The sequence below is a fragment of the Genypterus blacodes genome, unplaced genomic scaffold (assembly GCF_046128005.1).
Source record: "Genypterus blacodes isolate CSIRO-AG114 ecotype Tasmania unplaced genomic scaffold, CSIRO-AGI_Gbla_v1 ptg000133l_1, whole genome shotgun sequence".
NCBI classification, from domain to species: domain Eukaryota; kingdom Metazoa; phylum Chordata; class Actinopteri; order Ophidiiformes; family Ophidiidae; genus Genypterus; species Genypterus blacodes.
In genome coordinates, this window is record NW_027466935.1 from 6,549,832 (window position 1) to 6,570,936 (window position 21,105).

The 21,105-nt window shown below is 42.2% G+C and overlaps 2 protein-coding genes across 5 annotated transcripts; one reads left to right on the forward strand and one right to left on the reverse strand.

Moving 5' to 3' along the window:
* Positions 1 to 1,373: 1,373 nt before the first annotated feature.
* dennd1a (DENN/MADD domain containing 1A) lies at positions 1,374 to 15,243 on the reverse strand. Of its 3 annotated transcripts, none has more exons than XM_076164258.1 (23): positions 15,134 to 15,241; positions 14,026 to 14,204; positions 12,812 to 12,876; positions 11,764 to 11,807; positions 11,610 to 11,659; positions 11,069 to 11,188; positions 10,316 to 10,385; positions 10,049 to 10,129; positions 9,776 to 9,829; positions 9,451 to 9,561; positions 8,940 to 9,040; positions 8,415 to 8,460; positions 8,211 to 8,312; positions 7,993 to 8,118; positions 7,545 to 7,646; positions 7,263 to 7,350; positions 7,135 to 7,175; positions 6,962 to 7,033; positions 6,811 to 6,867; positions 6,556 to 6,693; positions 5,946 to 6,010; positions 4,133 to 4,373; positions 1,374 to 4,026 (listed from the first exon to the last, which is right to left on the reverse strand). In XM_076164258.1, exons 2-23 carry the CDS (start codon positions 14,040 to 14,042, stop codon positions 3,007 to 3,009), a joined length of 2,811 nt encoding a protein of 936 aa, XP_076020373.1. In that variant the 5' UTR covers positions 14,043 to 14,204; positions 15,134 to 15,241; the 3' UTR covers positions 1,374 to 3,006. The 3 variants fall into 3 exon arrangements, with proteins under 3 accessions (XP_076020373.1, XP_076020375.1, XP_076020374.1); XM_076164260.1 differs by lacking the exon at positions 15,134 to 15,241 and adding an exon at positions 5,143 to 5,280 and having other exon boundaries at positions 14,026 to 14,864; XM_076164259.1 differs by lacking the exon at positions 1,374 to 4,026 and having other exon boundaries at positions 4,204 to 4,373; positions 6,537 to 6,693; positions 15,134 to 15,243.
* nek6 (NIMA-related kinase 6) lies at positions 14,960 to 20,672 on the forward strand. Of its 2 annotated transcripts, none has more exons than XM_076164262.1 (10): positions 14,960 to 15,107; positions 16,477 to 16,566; positions 16,722 to 16,862; positions 17,055 to 17,117; positions 17,308 to 17,418; positions 17,505 to 17,613; positions 17,886 to 17,993; positions 18,501 to 18,595; positions 18,795 to 18,939; positions 19,231 to 20,672. In XM_076164262.1, the coding sequence occupies exons 2-9, from the start codon at positions 16,495 to 16,497 to the stop codon at positions 18,891 to 18,893; spliced, it is 798 nt and encodes a 265-aa protein (XP_076020377.1). In that variant the 5' UTR covers positions 14,960 to 15,107; positions 16,477 to 16,494; the 3' UTR covers positions 18,894 to 18,939; positions 19,231 to 20,672. The 2 variants fall into 2 exon arrangements, with proteins under 2 accessions (XP_076020377.1, XP_076020376.1); XM_076164261.1 differs by having other exon boundaries at positions 18,826 to 18,939.
* The last annotated feature ends 433 nt before the right edge of the window (positions 20,673 to 21,105 follow it).

The following is a 21,105-nucleotide window of genomic DNA, read 5'->3' on the forward strand; positions in this document are numbered from 1 at the left end:
GCTTCTACTAACCTTTGTCCCTGATTCGTAGACATGTGTTGTACCAATTGTGTTTTATAATACAGCATTGAGGTCACTGTATGTTTCTTACCGCAAACATGTATTAAATAATACACTATCCCTGCTCACTGAAACATGAATTATTATTCACCCATTTTTTATTAATAAGTGATGGCTGAAATTAAGTCTTGCAAAATAATTTATGTAATATACCACATCTGATGTATACATCTGTAGTACTGCCATGTAGTGATCACTATTCATGTTTTTCAGTAAGGAGGCGTCTCAAATGAATAGTAAAACACTCATGAAACCATTTCTTTGATCATCTATTCCTAAAATGATAACTAAAACAGATTAGAAGTTATTCAAAGGATAATTCATGCCAAGAATTAGTGGCTGCAAGTGGTGACCACACTCGTTTCGGATGCGAGCACTTTTTCAGAATTATTGGTTTTCTAATGTTTTACAGCATCTGACATTGTTTGTTAATGATATTTATGTTCCTTAATCTTCTGTTTCTTCTGTTCATTAGTAACTGACTGGTCAAATATCAGTCACAATGAGAGTGTTGCTTTTCTTCTCCCCCTCAGTGTATCATGGGGCTTCAGCAGGCTGATATTATCAATAGTTCCATGAAGCTATCTTTGCTTGAATTGAACACTCTGGCTGTCGTACAATTGTATCCGAGTGGCTCACAGTCCCAGGAATTGACAGTGAATGCTCTTTAATTCAATTTCCATTTAGTCACAAAGTAAAAGCAGTCTGATCACATACACCAAATGAATCCCGTTCACTGATTGGCCGTAATCACAAACAACAAATTGTGATTATTATTTTCATCATCAGGAAAAAAAACTAACCAAAGTTTAACAATTAAGTATAGACTCAAATCATCAGCAAATGATCAGAACAGCTTAACATTTGCATTTATGATAAAATGTGAACATACAAACATTTCAATTCTGACAAGAGATTCTTTAAAATGACAGAAACTGAGTGTTGTGCAGTTCATTAAAGTGACATAGACCACATCTTTCTTTTGAAGATATTTTCAGAGATTTATTCTGCTGAGATTCAAGACGTTCAGTCAGCTGTGGGTTTGCACAGAAGTCATCTTTGTTTGAAGCGACAGAATTCCAGCTGAAAAAACTAAACTCACTATTTGCAACAGTGTGAAATGTAAAAGCATCTTCTGTATCAGCTAATCTTCCATCAATATTCCACACTGAGACACTGACTTGGGATGAGACGGGAGGACATGTTGAGACTTTTTGTTCTGGACCACATGGAGGAGGAGAAAGAGTCAGAGTGAGTGAGGTCATCTTGTGAGCTAATAAACACAGTTCCCCATATTTTAATAGTGAGGGCAAAAAAAATCACACTGCCATCTTATCGGAGCATCATAATTAAACAGACACACAACAGCAAGCAGATGTGTACAGCACTTCTGCAGCTCACCGCACTGAGCGCCTAAAACTTCACTACAGAGCAGAAAAACATTCCCTGCATAGCTGTAACCGGCGTCACAACAACACCAGTTCTGTTACGGGGAGAAATCTATCGGCTTAAACAGACGTAGCGCGCACAGGGCCTGGAATTATCCGGTAGGTAAGGCAAAACTCAGCAGGAGGAAAAAGCCGGAGTGGATTTCACAAATAATACCTGTACAATAGGAGGTACCAAAGTTCCTGTACATTGAATTGGACAGAAATGTTGAAGAGAATTTCAGGGAGAGAAGACACACGTTTCCATTACTGTGCAGGACACAGGAATATATGAACCAATGGCACTGCACACTGAAGAGCCACACTAAACTCTGTGTGTGTGTGTGTGTGTGTGTGTGTGTGTGAGTGTGTGTAATGTGTTCTGAAAATCACAATGTCTAATCTATATGATGATGAGTTTGTGTGGCACCAAAGACAAGGCTGGAAGTTGAGGAGAAATGGGTGCGTGGGTGTGGCTGAGCTCAGATTGTGGTCAGCAGGAAGAACTGAACATGGAGGGGGAGGGGCTTAGTCTGATGCACAACCTATACTGCATACAGTCTATTGTCCTGAAATCCACTTCTGTACATTTTTGTTGTAGTGAGTTCCAGTGGCTGAGCTGTTTGATGAGTAACTCTACTGGCCTCTGCAGGTTGTTGTTGTAAGTGGAGAGTAATGTTCGAATTCGTAATAAAGTGATGCTGCTATTTGACTAAACTGAAGGATTTAGGGGTTAAATTTGGTATTGGAACATTTTTGGCAATATTTGGCATTAGCTTACCAGGTCTGTATGCCTTTGAATGGAACTGGAACACCAAATGAGTTCTTCAACAGCCCAAAGATAGAAGTTACGCACATCAGGATAAAAGTGAAATATATCGTCTAGATTCCCGAATAGAACTGTATACCACTTTGAGGCAACGGTGTAGAGTAGCTTTGAGGAACCTTTCCATGTTTCACAGATTCTGTGGTTGAATGTGGGTCCATTCTACAGAATACAGGGTGACTGTGGATCTTTTACGTGATGCCAAATATCACCAGAAATGCTCCAGCTGGCAAAAAAACAACATGAGTAACCTAGTTTGTCTCTAATTTCCCAGAAAATCATTACATTTGGTAAGCTCACAAGAGAATTACATTAACTAGTCGATATATAACTACCCTGCTGTTGTTTATGAGTTTGTAAGTGGGAAAGGTCTGATAAGAGTATATGAGATGTAATACAACATATGTTAAAAGTCAAGAATGGCAGCTCCCATGTAGTTCAGTTTGTTTCTTGTTCTTCCGGGTGGCTTTAAAAGTCATAAAAAGCAGAATCATTCTCCATCTCTTAAAACAGAAGCAGGGTAACATGAGGCAGTGTGAGCTCAAACTGCTCGGATGCACTTGGAAACACGCTGGATAAAATATAAATGACCACCATCTTCTTCTTCCTCCGCTTATAGTTGAGAGAGCGGCAACACTAACACTTCATTAGCTGTGACAGAAGATGACAGAAGAAAAAATGATGTTTCAGGTTTCACTCAAATGTTTGCCACCTCTTCCGAAGGTCATCCGCCATCTTATTTGGGTGTGTAGCTGGCTTAGCCATAGACACCAGGTCACCAAATGGATCCTGAGCTTTCTGGCAGTCTTGCTCGGCAGCGGGTGGTTTGGCTGTTGTGTTCAGGTTTAAGTTGGGAACGGACGCGGAGTCCAACAGGTTGGACAGAGCGTGAGTGCTGGCAGAGCTGTGAGGCAGGGGGGAGGTGGAGGGGGGGAACGCTGACAGTCCGAAGCTAGGGGGCAGCGGTGAGGTGCCTGGTGAACGGTTCCTGTAGAGGCCTGGGAGATGGGAAAAAGAGTGCACTTGGGGGGAAGGTTGGAAGTAAGAGCCTGCCGGGGACCCGTAGGTCACATTGAAGGGATTCCCGCTCACAGTGGGTGAGTAGTGCATGTGAGGGGAAGTGTGGCGGAGAGACTGAGCGAAGGGATTGAGAGATGTGTGAGAGTGCAGTGGGAGAGTAGTCAAGCACTTGGATGACCAGGGGGGAACTCCAGAATCACCCCCCTCCACCCCCGACATGGAGCTCATCTTTACTGAGCTGTTCAGGGGGTCCAGAAGACTCAGCAGGTCTCCGCTGTCTTCTGGGTCCTCTGTGGGCTTCAGCAAGTCCTCAGCTGTGTTCATACTTAGGGCTTGTCTAAACTCATGTCCCCCTGACTTAGTCCTTCCATCTGCTTCGGCCACCTTACAGCGGGCCTGAGTCACAGGGGGAGCCAGAACCTTACCCATTTCAGGGGTCTTCCTTCCTTGAGGCCGTGGAATGGTGATGTTACTCTGACAGGGGGTGGAAATGTCTGGAAGGTCGGGGCTGCAGGAACGGGCTCCCTCCTGCTGCACAGGAGGGAGGAGAGACGGTGGCCTGTCCTTGTCTGGAGGCACATAAGCGTGCAAGGACATGTGATCCTGCCCACTGCTCCACAGCTTATTGTATGGGTTAGAAACCCTGAGGCCAGGAAGTGTGCGAGAGTGTTCATCAATGCTCATATCCATCCTCTGCAAACACATAATCAAAAGACATGAAGGACGCAAAGACAAAAAACAAAGTTGGCAAAGACAAATCAAAGAGAATGCTATGCAAACTAGAGTTTTGACCTCTTACCTGGTAGGTGAACTTAGCTTGGAGGTCCTCTGCATCTTTGGAGGTCCTTAGGTCCTCCAGACTTTTAGCCAGGGTCATGTGTTGGTTGTCCGGCTCATCCTGGCAGCTGAAGATATCGCCCAGTAGGGTGACGTTGGAGAACTTCTCGATGACCGGGCTGGGTGGGGCCGTGTGACGTTCTGCCCCAAAACCAGGATCCTCAGTCAAGTCCGCCTCCTTCAGGGAGCGGTACGGCTGCGGCCTGCAGGGGACAGCAGTTACTTTAAAGTGAATTTATTACATATGTAGTGTATTTGATGGGTCAAGGTTGGAGAATCAATTACACTGGTAAGATGCAGACGACACTATACGAGCATGTGTCCAAAATACCAGCCATGCAGTCAATGAGCTCTGATTAAAACTAAAATACTATATAAAATAAGTTCTGGTATTGTGTATCTGTGGTACAATCCATCAAGGAAACTCCCGCGATTGTAACCTTGGGGCATAACCCTAGACTCAAATCCAGAATTCGTCTAACCTAAAGCAAGAGCCAAGATGAGCTCCCTTCTCAAAACCACCGTCAGTGATCATGATTTTCTGGTCATTGGTGTGCAAAATAGATCACCAACATTGTTTTTGTAAATAGTTCCTTAAGCCTTTGAATGGACACTTGTGGAACTGTGTGCATTGAGATGGCACAGCATGCTACTCTACATGATTTGGTTAGATACAAATTTGTTCACCGTTGCTTCAAAAGTGACACGAAGTTTACATGCCTGAGCAAATCCACTTTCAAACACATAATCTTGGTCTAAAACTCTAAGTAATATGTCTAATTTTACCTGATTTGGGAGTTTAAATGATACTTACTAATCGCTTTATTGCCTTAATCACAGAACAATCAATATTTAAAAATACATTTGCACGATCGAGGAGAAAAGAAAAGAAGACTTGAGAGGAGAAATGAAAAGAAGGGAGGAGAGGAAAAAAAAAAAGAAAAGAACAGGAGTCTTATCAGAAGTGCATACAGAGGGGACCAGTCAAAAGGGACTGAGAAGAGAAAGCTGTCAGGAAGTCCAGAGATGGAGCCGCCGTCATACTGGAGCTCGTCTCCAGATGAATCCTCAGAGAGAAAGACTGTGTAGTGACGAGTAGGACGGACAGAGCTACAGTGAGAAGAAGGAAGAGAAATAGAATTTCACACCTGATTAGAAGGAAGTAAAAATGCTCTATAAACGAGGAGAGGAAAGGAGGCAGGAGAAGGTTTTAAGACCAGTAAACTGTAAATGAAAGGATTCTGATGTAAACGTATGTAGTAGTATAGACAGCAAGGGGTCCCAGAGCAAGCAGCAGTAGCCAGCAGAGGGCACTGCTTCTCTTTCTCCTACACTGTCATGAGGAACGCATAAAGAAATCCTGCTGGAAGCCTGAACTTCTCTCAACTATGGCCAAAGCTCAGCCATCATTGCCATAATATATTCTGAAGCCAATATGGACGAAGGTGGAACAAAAACAGCCTTAAATTGAAGAAAACCAACAAACAGTCACAGTTTCTACATTTTTGGGGGTTAGTGTTATGAAGCCGTGGTTATGTTTACAGCCATATTCCTACAAACCCCCACAAAAAGGTTACATCACAACATGACTCGCCCTCGGTCCCTTCACCAGAGTGGATTATGATATGGTGGACAGCAGTGTGTGACCCAAAACCCTATCCCACACTGAAGACTCAAGTCCCCTGTTTTTTCATGACCTATTGCTCCTTTTTATGTGCCATGTATGGACCTTTAAGGACAGTGGGGTATAAACAGTGTGAAGGAGGTGGACTTACTGGTCTGCACTGCTTTCCAGACTCATGTGGCTGGATGGTCTCTTCATCAGTAACGACGGCCGAGCCTATGCAGTGACAAACATGTTCAGTAAACCTAAATGCTCCCCCCACACACACACACACACACACACACACACACACACACACACACACACACACACACACACACACACACACACACACACACACACACACACACACACACAGGTACATTTATGAAAGCACCTAACTGCGAGCTGTATTCAGAGGTTACATTATTAATGCCCAAACTGTGCACCTGCATATTTACACCTCATACTCACCTGAGGACTTAAGAGCCTCTGCTTTGTTGTGCGCTAGTCATTCATTGACATCATCACTGTGATGCACACGTCTCAGTCACGCAAAACAGCTATAAATTCTACGTCACTAGAAATGTAGTACTATTTACAAAATGCAGCATTATAAGAGGCAACAAAGGAGCATGAGTCACACTATAAGCTAATGTTTCTGTGATCTATGGCCTAAACCTCCCATCAAATTTCCGTAGAAACTCAGAAACTACTTAGGGGAGATCCTCCTAATCAAACTCTAACTTAAGCTCCTCATCACCTGGCTCATTCCAGCCCACCTGTCCAAAGTGCACAGTGACGGGCCCGTCACCATCCCATGCTTGCAGAGGCCCTTCTCCCCTGGAAGAGGGAAACCCGGTTGTGCTGTGGTCGAAGACTGTAGTCCCTGCTGTGGAGAAGCCGTTCTCTGCTTGCTCCTGGAAAAGAGGGAGCACAGGGAGGTGAGGAGGGGAAGGAGGCAGCATGGTAGTAGTTGAGACTAAGATCCATCTCCTATCATGTTAAGTGTTTGTGATTAAAGCCCAGCATCTTACCTTCTGCTTTAGTCGGCTCTTCACTTCCTTGATACCCATCTTTGCGTGGTCTTTGGCCTGTCGGAGCGGAAAAAAACAGACATTTACCACTCTTTATGTGAATACAAGCTTTGTCAGCAATTTGGGGGAAAGAAGCCAGTTTTATGCTTACAAACTTGTAAACGGTCTTCATAGCTGGGTTGGCCTTGGTCTTTACTGTGTTGAATATAGCTCCGCCCCCTTTCTGTTACAAAACATTGACACATAATTTATGCGATGTTAAAGGAGGCTCGGCAAGTAAAGGCAGAAACAGAATTATCTCTGAAGTGAAGCCTTTGTCCTCACCTTGACGGTAAACAGCCACTGGTGGTACGTCTTGTCACTTCCTGGAGAGAGAGAAAGTCGGTCGCGTTACATTGTGAAGATAAATTGGATTACTTGTGAGTTTATTTGTTTATTTCCTGATGACTCACCTGCATATTCCCCCATGCTGATCTCTTCCTCAAACATGTCACTGAAACCCTCGCCGGCATTCAGCAGATCCAAACGTCCGTCTATGAACTGCAGATGTAGAGTTCAAGAGGTCAAGTGGATTTGTGTGGAATTTGTGTGAAAAATGTGTGGAAAAAAAGTATAAAATATTACAAATAATCCAAATCACAAAATAGAAAAAAGTGATATTTTGTGTGTGTGTGTGTGTGGTAATGTTAAATATTGTTCTGCAGAAACATGCTCGTGGCTCTGCGTGTGTGTACCTGTTTGAAGAGCTGCAGCTGAATAGCGTTCTGCAGAAAGCCTCTCATGGCACTGGAGCGATGGTTGATGAAGCATTCCTCACTGAAAGTTATGCGCTCTCCCTTAGAAACAAACACAGAACCAACATTTAAAGTTTGTCACTGGAAATATTTATGTGCTGGTTTTGTGTGTCAGTGCTCGGTTACACATTCATCAGAACAACAACATGAAACACTGGGGTGATTCTGCTTACGTATAGGACTATGAAATGTCTCCAGAGTCTTCCTCATTCCACTACTCTTGCTTTTAGAGAATGAGGAATCAAAGTCTGTAGCCAATATGGAGGGAAGTGGGAAGAACCCTCCAGGAAGCAAAAGTATATTTTATGTATTTTTACAGTTATGAGTTATAAAGTAATAACTAATTAAGTATTCTGGGGTGTTCCTTGCATCCGTTGAGCGGACTGACCGGCTCAAACTGCAGAGCATTCCTGTAGCTTCCGAACAGAGCAGCCTGACTCTTGAGGAAGGCTCGTGCCACACCGTCTCCCGTCGTTGTTGAGACCTTCTTCAGTCTGCTTTTTAAAGATGAAACCTGCAAAAAAAAGTACAGTTGAATTACCTTTCACCTAGAATGGAACGTGACACTGACAGATTGGTGTATACAGTATTATAAGTATTACGCACCACATCATTTGGCAGGTTTTGGAGGTCCTCAAAGGGGCTTTCCAAAGTGTTGGTGTCCACATTCAAGACCACTGCATCATCTAGAGCCATCCCTCTCACCTTCTACAGGGGCACAACAATAACATGCCAAAGGGAAAGTCCATCAGTGTGCTGTACAAATATGCTGGATAGATCCGTTCCTTCAAATCATTCATGTGTGCATACCTCCATCAGGCTGGAATGGACTCCGATGAGGTAGGGCATCGGGGCACTAGAAGGGTGAAACAGGCGTAGGGTTATCATACCAAAGTTGGCATCACTGAAGCAAAGCCCTGTTGATGAGTCACTTTACACTGAACTCTACTGTCAGACTTCACACTCCACTTCTTGTTTTTCCTTTCCTCTCATCTCCCTGTAAAAGCGTGTGGTCAGTGGTTAAAGCTGAAGTCAGACTGTAAGCCACGGTTAGTTTGTTAACACTTGTCAGATGTTATCAAAGCTTCTAGTTACATCTGCGAGTTCAGGATCATCTTCAATCCCTCATTTAGGATCGAATACTTGCAGTAGATTTTCTTAAAGGATCTTTGTTATTGTTTTCACCATGTGCACTTTATTGATGAACATCATCAGCCAAGAACTACTTGAACTAGATGAGCTTTCCTCTGAAGATTGTTGGAAAGACTGAAGAAATAACAAACATTTCTTATTGATCCGTTTGTTTTCACTGTTATAAAGATGCACCACACTCACCAACAGTAGTCTATGAGATGCTGAGGCAAGACGGGAATGTAAACATGTTGCCAGTACATTGGATATAGCAAGGCTGCAGACCCATGGACACAAGCTGTTAACTGTAAACAACAACAACAACAAACAATATGGAAGGTCAAAGGTGTGTCTGAAAGAGGATTTGTTTTTCACATTTGATGGCGCAGCTTCTGTCTGTTTCCAGTCTTTGTGCTAACCTAGGCTACAGACCAAGACACCTTAAATTACATCTCCAATGTAAATCACAAATCGCTCCACCTATATACTGTACAAAAATGAAACCCACACATGCAAATATTACACTTTCACCATAGGAGGCCAAAGGTAGACATTGCTGCTTTTGGTCAAACTCAAACGGTAAATTGCAGGGGGGACAAACTAATTGCAAATGATTACGTATTAACAATATTAGAGGGAATTAAAACATGATCAAAAACTATTAAGAGGACATATGATTGACAAATGGTCGGAGGAAGGAGGAGATTGTACTCACAGTGCTTAGTTTGCTACAGCAGATGAGGATTCGTCGTTCATAAAGCATGCTGGCATACAGATGAAGCATGTTATTCACATCTACTGCTACAAAGTACTCAGTCAGGTTCCTCTGCAAGACATCAACAGAATGAACAAAGATTGAATTGAACATTAACGTCAGGAATGTGAATAGACATTAAATCTTCTCAAGCAGCTAGATAGAACAACTTCAATGCTCCTTGTCATAAAGTGTGTCAGTGTGTGGAACGCTTCTCTGGTGTTAAGATAATGGGAGAGGAGAGAATTCTTAGAAAGCGATAAGTCAAACAAAAAGCATCACTCACATTCTCAGGTATGCTGGGGAGCTCCCTCGTGTCAGGCACAGTGAAGAAAGAATGCTGATCACACACACACACAAAAGACAAAGAATGAGCAGTGTTAACTTGTGTGTGAGCTTGTTCTTTATTATAAAAGGAACCCTTAAAAATGTTGTATTAATTGCAGGAGAATCGCTGGCTGCAATGACTTCACATCTTTCTATAATATGTGCCTTAAGGGAAAATACTGCATTTTTATCAATTCAAACAAAAAGAATGTGTTCAAGCTGTCAAACTCACCGCACCGAGATGGACAGGAACCCCGGGCTCAGGGAGGGGGAGGGTATGCAGAGACACCAGGAGCTCTTGCAATTGGCTTTCCTGAAACAAACAGAATAGCCAAAATTCAAACGATGGAACATTGAAGACACGAGCAATACAACACTTCATTGCGGCCCAACATTATGGATTTGAGGATACGTAACGTAACACAATAATTGAATAACTAAATATCAAGACGAACCACAAATGGTTACCGTGAAAGAAGGAAAAAGAATGTGTACTTACTTGGCCTTTGACTGTATAATCTGCAAGGATGTTGAGCAGCTTGTAGAAGACTTCAAACCAGGGCAGGTAGCTAAGAGAAAGAGAACACATTGAATAACTTGCAACCTGACTAGGATCTCAGTGGGACCCTCCAAAGCAGCTGTTAGAACTGTTCACAACGTCTGTTAGCACTCAAGATTGATGTCAGGGCTTTGCAGGGGGTTACTGTGTGCGTGTGTGTGTGTGTGTGTGTGTGTGTGTGTGTGTGTGTGTGTGTGTGTGTGTGTGTGTGTGTGTGTGTGTGTGTGTGTGTGTGTGTGTGTGTGTGTGTGTGTGTGCGTGTGCGTGTGTATGTCGATCGCAGCTCATCAGGATCACTGTCATGTAACTGTGCGATTGTCAGATTCGACTAAAATGGAGATGGAACGATTGATGTTATCGGAACAATCAGCAGGACGGACCCATGGTGTCGCTTCTGTAATGTGACTCATTTTACTGCAACAGCTTCAGCAAGATTATTTGGGAACTAGTTTCCTGATCAGATGTGCTGCATTTGACAAGATCCAGATGATAATTGTCAGTTTGTGCTTCTCTGCTCTTTTCTCCCGTTGAAGTCTGATTTAATTATGTATTGGTGTGTGTGTGTGTTGATCACAACTTTGACAGTTGTTGTTTGACAGCTACTCAGGATGATGTATCCGTCTCTTTCAAACATCTCATGAATCGGCATATCGTTCCCAGAATATGGTTACTTGTAGGTATTACTTAGCTTACCTGAGGATGCAGAAGCAGCTTTGGGCACCTGAGGAAAGCCGACAGAATCCAAATCTCTGCTTGCTTGCGATATCAGTCAGAACAAAGGTGAAGTTTTGGCCAACCTGGTTCACCATCAGGCTTCAGTGGGAGGGTCAGACACAAGGATTGGGGGTTAATCAGAGAGAGAAACGTGTGAAAATCACATAACAGCACATAAATGACATCATGTTTCTCATCTCAGCTGCCTCTGATTTCTTTGTCAGTACAACTACAACTTCACTCACGGATCAGCTGTACAGATGTTATACGATACTGAAGAGAAGTCAATCCAGTCTGCTTTCAACATGTCAAGCATTAATGTGATATAACAATGATCAGTCATCACATGCTGAGCCAGTCAGTGTGATGCAGTATGCTACTCTAAACCTGTGTGTGTGTGTGTGTGTGTGTGTGTGTGTGTGTGTGTGTGTGTGTGTGTGTGTGTGTGTGTGTGTGTGTGTGTGTACGTGTGTGTACCTGTCTGTGTGTGTGTGTACATGTGTCTGGTAACGGTCTGTACCTGTCCATGTTGAAGGGGAAGCAGAACCTGGGCACAGTCTGAAGAGTTTCCTGTGGGACATACATGACAAAATGAAAGATACACCTATAAACAGTACATGGAAGAATTGATCTTAATCAAATAAGAAGCAGAGGAAGACATGAGAATGTCAAACCTGGTCCATATAGTCCTCAGGATAACGTCGCTGCACCTCTGGCCCTGTAAATAAAGACAATATTAGGCGACTTTGTCTTAGTTATCAGCATCGTCATAGGAGATAAGGAGAAAGGATGCTTACTTTACTAATTTTATTCTACCCTCCACCACACTGCATCACGTTACCATAGAAGACTGTGTGAATATCGGAATATTCGATCCGATACTCCTATCCCACTGCAAGACCTAAACTATATCGTATCACAAGTTACCTCACATTAATCTTAAAAGCAGTTTCTCAGCACCCATGTTTGTTATATGGGAGGCTGTAGCAGAGGTTCCACATCTGCTCTTCACTGTCACTTGAGTATTTTCATGCCTGTATGCAATGCACTCAGCACACAGAAGCTCACAGATGACCGACGGATTCAGGAAACTGCTCTGCACTACTGGTGCTTATGAACCGGATTTTTCATTATTGCTCTGAATGAGTTTTAAACGCTACAAAAGCTACTGTATTTTCTCATTGATTGTGTGTTGGAAAGGTCAATAGCAGATGGATCAAAGGTGAATTTTGTGTGCCACAGCAAAGTAGAGCATGTGTGTAATAACAATGTGCAGTTCAAAGCTGCCAGATTGAATCACAGGATGTGCAGATGTGGCAACAAAACCATTATATTTTCATGTTCCACCTACTTCCTCTGTTTGCAGTGAAGTCACAGTTATATCCTGACTAAAGCCAGCTGACTGGTAGAATAATGATGAGGTGTCATATGAGTACAATGAAGGAAAAAAGAACCCACAGTAAAGACACAGGTCACATTTTTCTTGTATGGCTGCATCATATGATCTGGTGATAACAAAGGCCTTCTCTTTTTAATTTGTCTGAAGAGTGACTCCCCACATTAATCACGGCTGTATTCCAGTTCCAAGTGTTCCCGTTAGATCTTTCCTGGCTCACACACTGTGCTTAAAGACTGGATGCACTCTTCAATGTTAGCTGTTGCTCAAACATGTGCTGTCAGACATGTCTATACTCCAGTATTACATGCATTACAGAGACTTACCTGAGTCTTGCGTGCCTGGATGAACCACCTCTAAATAGACTTCGAACGTGGACTCAGGGCTCTCGCTGAAACAAAGGATGCCAGCGTCAGAAGTTTGCATGTTCATTTCCATAGGAAGCAGCACTGATTCACATTGCGGAAGATTTGGTGAAACATCTACCACTTACTTCTCCCTTCGGTCCTCACCAAAACATTCCAAAAAGCCCGGCATCCCAAAGGAGACTACTGAGCTAAACACTCATTTTGTTTTTGAGACTGCATAATTGTCAAGGATTTGATTGTAAAAACAAGCGTATCTGTCTTTTCTTTATCTTAATTCTGTGATTTTGAAAAGTCCCAACAATTTTCTGAATTTGTAAGACTGGTTGGATGAAATGAACAATACATACTGTAACTATTATTAAAAGCATGCTCATTTATTGTTGCTGGTGGAGTTCACAGGTGTCGAATGATTGGGGGTATGGACACCTCTACATTTGAATGTACAGCAATATGGTTGGCCACAATTAACGCCTCATTTATCTAAAATAGGAGGGCTCACTGGACAGGTAAACAGGCTTTAAACCGTATATTCGGACATACAACAATCCTCCGCACAGCCATTTAAAATGGCAATAATAAATACATAATACCCTCGTCATGACATATAAATTCCTCATAAACCTAAAGGTGAACACACAGCGCCATGACGATTGGACATATCCTTCTGACATAATGGAGACCTCCAGGCAGTAACAAACCTCTGCTGACTTACGAATCCAAAATGATAACCTATAAGCTTTCTTACGTACTTGGCCTATCTCTATATTATTATTTTTTATTTGTCGAGGCTAAAAAAAATCGACTTTAGACTACCGTTACACTGTAGACACAATATTGAGATAGTTGTATGTTTTTACGGGTAAATGCTATATAAAGCAGCAGTGAGTGTGTCAGGGTTTCTGCTTTGCATTAGGCTCGTATTTGCCTTTCAAATGTGTCAAATGTAAACAATGACAAAAACACCGTGAGCGGTATGAAGAGTACACCGACTATGACAACTTCATTAGGACATTCAGCTGATGGGGAACACTGGAACAACCAAAGAGCAGCGGCAGTAATGCTGTTTGTAGCCTGTCACAAGTAGCTCGTAGTCCGTCTGACAGCACCCTGGCCTGCCGGCACAGTGTGGAAGAAAACACGAAATGCCCGGGTGGAGGGTAAAACCTTCTTACCGAATTCTGGAGCCCATGTTCGGTCCCGAGCCAGTCACGGTGACGCGTTTTTTTCGGAGCTATGCTTCTGATGTTAGCCTGTCACTCCGCCATACTGAGATCACGTTCTGTGGCGCACTGAATTCTGGGAGTGGTCGTTTTACTGTGGTAAAACTTTGTCCGCGATGAGAAGCCTGAAACTACAAATCCCACAAAACACTACTGCTACTACTTTAGGGCACGTGATACCACTTCCTGTGTCGTGTGTTATTACCTGCTTTATGACACACATGTGTAAAGAATACTGCGTGTGTACGCGCAATGAGGCACAGAAAGCTGACAAATACACAAAATCACTTTACTTAAAAGAAAAAAAAAAGTAATCACAGAAATACGTCACGTGTCAAGTGCAATGACTGACCAAATTAATTAAAAAATATATCGTTATATTTAATCAAGCCCCCGTTTTATAAGTCAGAAATTATAATGAGTCTGAGGAAGGTGGGCTATAGTTTTTTTTTTTTTACAGAATTCACGGAATTGACTTCCCCACCTTTGCAGTGGAAATTCCTGCTCAACACGCTCAACACACTGAGGTTGCTGTGTGGCGGCTTCTTCGTGTAATAGTCTTGTTAAAAACTCAAGTTCAAAGTGACAGGAGACCGCGACAGCCTACAAAGTGCTGGGCCAATGTTGTGTATAAATCATCTATCTATGTCATCTTTTTTATCTGATATCGTATATGCCAATGCAATCATTTCATATTACTGTTAGTGTTATAACCATGTAATGTGTGTAACTAATCACCTATGTCGACTACAGCAGGTGATTAGTTATTATTATTAAATCTATATTCAAATATTGACACAGGAGTTTCAGACGAGAGAGAGACACAGGAGTTTCAGACGAGAGAGAGAGAGAGAGAGAGAGAGAGAGAGAGAGAGAGAGAGAGAGAGAGAGAGAAAGAGAGAGAGAGACTGACTCAGAGCCTCGGGAAAGGAAGGAGGGGGTCTGTCTGCTTGTCTGTGTGTCAGTGAAAAGTTGCAAAACAACACGGGCTAATGTCCCGTATATAAAGTCTTCATCGCTATTCTCCTCTTCAGGTAAGACATGAAAGCTCGTTGCCTACCTTCTGTCAAACTGTCAAAGTGATCGTTTTACGCTGAGCCGGTTCTGAAACAGAAAGTTTGCGTGTCGACGCCACAGACTTCTGCTCTATTTACTCCGGCATGATGTTAGCTTAGCATAGCTCTGTGAGCGGCGCTGGCTGACGTTAGCCCTCTGCTTTCTGACCCACCTATGGACAAATTAACGTCCGTTATGATAAGGTAGTATGTGCTAGACAAATACTGTGCTCATGCTCGATCGGACTAACATGTTGTGTTGCCATTATAATGTTATACAGTAGTTACCTATTTACAACGTCACGCTAACAGGGCTAAAGTTGCCAAAGTTAGCTAGAGTGTTGTGCGCGTGCGTGTGACGGTGCGTACGCGCGCGCTTCCCTCAAGTTGGTGAACACAAATTAAATTGTTGAGAGTTTGGCAAATGTCTCAGGTTTTGAATTAGCAACTGAACTGCAACATGTTGAAATGAGAAGACAGGAGGATGTGTGTTTTGTGTTGTGCTGCATTTGCAGCATTTTGTGCGATGAGACTCACATACACCGACACACACTCAGACAGGATGTGTGTGAAGAGTAAATGCATGTTGAGGTTGGATGTTAGCAGCAGGGTGGGGGTGGGGTGTATTGGTTATGAGGATGCCTGGGCATTCAAGGTCAAATAACTGGCTAAAATTAGTCACGTGTCAGCTGTGACCTGTGTGAGTGAAGACATGATTTCCAGCAGGAAGCCTTCATGTCTTCACAGCAGCAGCCTCGTTCAAGCCCTGCTTTATTCTCCCCCTGCGTCCAAAAATGTTTTATATTTAAGGAAATGCAACCGGCGTTTCCTTTGCTGGTGTGACACGACTTTCAAAAGCTCTGATTGGATGCAAGTTTTGACCAAAAGCTGATTATTATTCTGACAAATGCAGTATATGTGTCGCCCAGGCAACAGTTATAAATAGAGCCTGATCAGATATTATTAGGTAATTTAGTGTTATTGGTAGTTAGTTTGTAGATTTGTGAAAATGAATAGCAGTAGATAGTTTTAAAGGCTATCTATGTATATTTGTATGAGTTCACATTGAACATATTGAGGTTTAATATATTAAATAGTGCAATGTTCCGTTTTATCATGTTGTAATTGGTACGCCTGATTTTCTATTTTACACTATAGAGCTGACATGAGTAAATAAGTCTGGTAAATTAATATTATTGTTAATATCTTAAGCCACATCAGTAAACGCACACCCACAGTTGCGTGCGTTTCAGTGTTAACAGATTGTGTTTCTTGTTATTTGGTTTAAAATGCTGAAAAGCAACAAATGTGCTGAATAAATGACAATAATTTTCTTTTTTAACCATAGTGACTTTGTGATGTCACCATGGAGTCACAGAACAACAATCAGCCCTCCTTTGACAACCACAACAAGCTCTACAACATGCCCAGCCAGGAGGTATGTATTACGTCATCACTTGTTTTAGAGACTTGGAGTTTTTGTCCCCAGCTACCTTTGGGTGGATTTGTGATTCCAGACTGCAGTTGTTAAGATGCCACGCCAATAACATATTGAATAATGCGGAGCGTTTAATGTTGTGGTTTGTTAAACAGAGAAACATGCCAAGCTGTAGATTCTGCTGCACGCTGGCAAACTTCCGTATTGAGAAGAAAATTGGCCGAGGTCAGTTCAGCGAGGTCTACAAAGCCACGTACCTGCTAGAGGGTCAGCTGGTCGCTCTCAAGAAGGTCCAGGTACTCAAATCAACTTCATGGTTCAGAAGTACTTTACAATGACCTCACATTCACCCATTCATACACTGATGGCAGGGGCAACGCTTTGAACACATGATGTTACAGCTCTTCTGTACAAATGACCTGATTACAGGAGAAGCTGTAAAAGGACAGGACTTTTCCTTTTTGTTTCATGTTTCTTTGTCTCCACAGATCTTTGACATGATGGATGCTAAAGCTCGCCAGGACTGCGTCAAAGAGATTGATCTACTTAAGGTAAGCAAGGGTCAAGGCTAAACTAACTGGGATTTGAACAAATACTCCTACATGGGCCTTTGGCATTAGTTAAATTCTGTCCATCAGTAGAATGACCAAGAAGGTCTGATGAGGAGCCGCAGGGATTTCCGATTGTCAGAGTTCTTGTATGCTCTGTTGAAATTCGTTTTCATGTTTTGTCCCCCTGCAGCAGTTAAATCATCCCAATGTCATCAAGTACCTGGACTCCTTCATCGAGGACAATGAGCTTAACATCATCCTGGAGCTGGCAGATGCTGGAGATCTCTCACAAATGATAAAGGTCTGGAATTCACACAAAGCTCTCCAGGACTTCAAATCCCACTTTACATATCGTGGTTTAATAAGCATTCTCTTCCCTCCATTTAGTACTTCAAGAAGAAGAGGCGGCTCATTCCAGAGAGAACAGTCTGGAAATATTTTGTCCAGCTGTGCAGCGCACTGGAGCACATGCATTCACGCAGAGTGATGCATCGTGGTAAACAACCACACACAACATAACTCACCTCTTAACTCCCCATGTGACTCACCACTTTAGCACCACTTGATTTCATTTCATTCTGTCACTTTTCATCCAGTCATCTGTCCGCCACAGTCAGATATGTCTCATCTTTTCTCACATTCATCCCTCCACTTCCTACTGAAGAGTGAAACGAGAAACATAGGAAAGCAACACACCATTACAAGGCAAAATAATATATGCTTGTACATAAAAACGTGTGTGTGTTTGTGTTTGTGTGTGTCAAACAGATATCAAACCAGCCAATGTGTTCATCACAGCATCTGGGGAGGTGAAGCTGGGCGATCTGGGACTCGGCCGTTTCTTCAGCTCTAAGACCACAGCAGCTCACTCTTTAGGTAAAACACCTTCTGCTTTACTGCTTGCTTTTATTTCAAAAAACAAGAAAGTTGTGACAAAGTAAGCATAGAGGTGCAGCTCAATCAATTAGAATAGCGTGAAAAAGTTCTCATATATTATAGATTCATTACACACAAATTGAAATATTTCAAACCTTTATTTGTTTTAATTTTGATGATTATGGCTTACAGCTCATGAAAACCCCAAATTCAGTATCTCAGAAAATGTGAATATTGTGAGTACAAGTTCAAAATTGTAGCCTCACAGTGTCTCACTCTAATCAGCTCATTAACTCAAATCACCTCCTGAGGTTTCCTGAGCCTTTAATTGTCTCTCAGTCTGGTTCAGTCAGCGACACAATCATGGGGAAGAAGACCAGATTCTAATTTATTGAGCTGCACCTGTATATAAAATCTGAAGTCTGCTTGAAATCTACAGTACATCTGATACATAAAAACTGGATCAATGAATGTTAACTTTAATCCATTTACTTTCTTATGTCCCAGTGGGTACACCGTACTACATGTCTCCAGAGAGGCTCCATGAGAACGGATATAACTTTAAATCAGATATCTGGTCCCTCGGGTGTCTCCTGTATGAGGTAAGAGGAACTTAACACTCAATAATGTCACACTCAGTTATTCCAATGTTAAACTGCCTAACCTGTGCTGACCAAGAAATAAGACTGAAGAGTTGCATATAGTGGCAGATTAAGACATGGAACACATCAGTCAGTAAGATTAGATTAAAGGTTGATTGTTGATGTGGGATGAAAATACAGTTGATCAAATTGTTCTCAGTTACTGTATGCTGTCTATTCACCATATCCAGATGGCGGCGCTGCAGAGTCCCTTTTATGCGGACAAAATGAACTTGCTGGCTCTGTGTCAGAAGATTGAGCTGTGTGATTACCCGCCCCTCCCCCCAGACCATTACTCTGATAAGGTACCATTGTATTTCTATACACAGTTTATGTACATCTATGAGGTAAACGGCCTTGCACACTGGAAAAAGGACTAAATGCATACTAAATAGTAATTCTAACTAACTTGTAACTAAGTGTTGTAGGAGAAATAAAGCAGTACTTCTGTATTTGCATTCGTTGTTGGGGCACTGGCTCCAAAGGCGGCTTCCAAGAGGGCTGCTTATCTTGGATTTGTGGAGGTTTTACAGCGTTCTTAGTCTCAGACTCAGTGTCACTAGAAGATTCACGTGTCATTTTCACACTCTTCGCAGCTCCGGGACCTGGTCAGCATGTGCATCAACCCAGACCCTGACCAGCGGCCGGACATCGACTTTGTGTTGCAGATGGCCAGACAGATGCACATGTGGACTTCAAGCAGCTGAGCAGCGAGTCCCCACTCTGCTGAGCGTTAAACCCTAAGATCTGCCTTCTCTCCTTATCCTCTTCTCCAAATTTTGTTCCACAGAGGTCAGGAGGTCACCATGCAAAGACTTGCATGAGTGGACTGTGACGTTTGGACTTCCAAGAGCCACTTGGGGTCTCTGTTGGAGGGCCTGAGCATGAGATGTGTGCTCACGGGAAGTGGACTTTGTAAACCATATGAAGCTATGACTGCATTTATGGCTGTTCCTTTGGCTGTGTGTCTCTCTATGATGCCATTACAGATTTATCTAAGCTTATTTTTGTTGCATTCCACGTTCACACGTCAGATAAAGTGTAAGTTGTGGGGCTGGGCAGTATTCAGATTTATCCTTGATCATCGGTGTAATCATATTGTCAGATCTCTGATTTCTGTCAATTTGGGTTATTTATAAAGAAAATCTACAGCACCATTCTAAATAGAAGAGTAATAATTCATGCTCATTTTTAAACTTCCCTTACATTAATTGTAGCACTGGTGTGGTACCAACACGTTGTGAGGGGTGTACCAGGTAAAAAAACCAAAGATGATTGGCATGAGTTGGTTGATATTCAAGATAAGGTTACAGGTGTTTATGAATGAGGGGTGTGATGCTGTTTATTAGCCATAATGACTCCTGTTGTGAATTACCCCCTATTTTTACCCCAGCTTCCACCTTTACATAGATTGTCACATTAATTTCTTTCCCATAATGCTCAACCCTACTATGCTGACCCTCACCTTATTCTTTGGCACATAAGTTAACTCACATTTAGAGTTTATTTCTTTAACATATCTCGTGTTCAGTGTTGGTGAAATTAAGAAGGAAAGCAAATTTGTGTCGTAACGTCAAGTCACAATGACAATCGTGAGTAAACATTGATACGTTACCTGGAATATATATATGTGATATTTACTTCTGCAATATCTTCAGGTGAGTGTGTGGTAAGACACACAGACTAAACAGCAGGTTGGCGCTGCCATGGTGGTGGGTGTTTAGTATTTGTTTAGATGTTGCATATGATTTAAATATGTAACATACCAGATGCCATTTAAGTGTTTACTTGTGAAAATATAAAACATTTTTACTGTGAAACTATCAGAGATGCTGTGAAAGTCGTTTGATAGTAATAAACGATATTAAAAGAAAGTTTGGATCTAATGCACAGTGCCTTATACCACACAAAAACATTTGAACTGTTTGTGAAAGAGCCGAGTTCAATGTAAATATGTGCACATGCCCTTGATACTCATCAGCAAATATTTTCATTGTGCTTTTACCATCTGTGCCAAATAAAATCAACTTTGATGGTTTGTGTGACTTTGCCCTTGAAGCCTTTGGAAGGAATTTATTCAAACTGACATTAAATCAACCCAAGAAAACGGAACAGGGACCATGTGGTTTAGCAGGGGTCAGTAATGGTGCTGGTCCTATTTCAGCCTCTAAATAATGAAACGGTCAACCTTCTCATTTTGCCAGGGTGTGTCTCACAGGGCTTTAAGATCATTTATCTACCACTGCTTATTAACTACATACTAATTTAATATCAGCAACAATAGTTAGACAAATATCTAATACTATGTACACCTGTATTTAACATTATTTCCATAAATGTATTAGCATTGGGCTAAAGGCAATAACTGAAAACATATCAAGTGCTGAAGCTAAAACCATCCAGACTGTTGTAAGATGTTCGATGCAACATAGACTCACCGACAGACTACTTTAAAATCAGGTCAGCAGCTT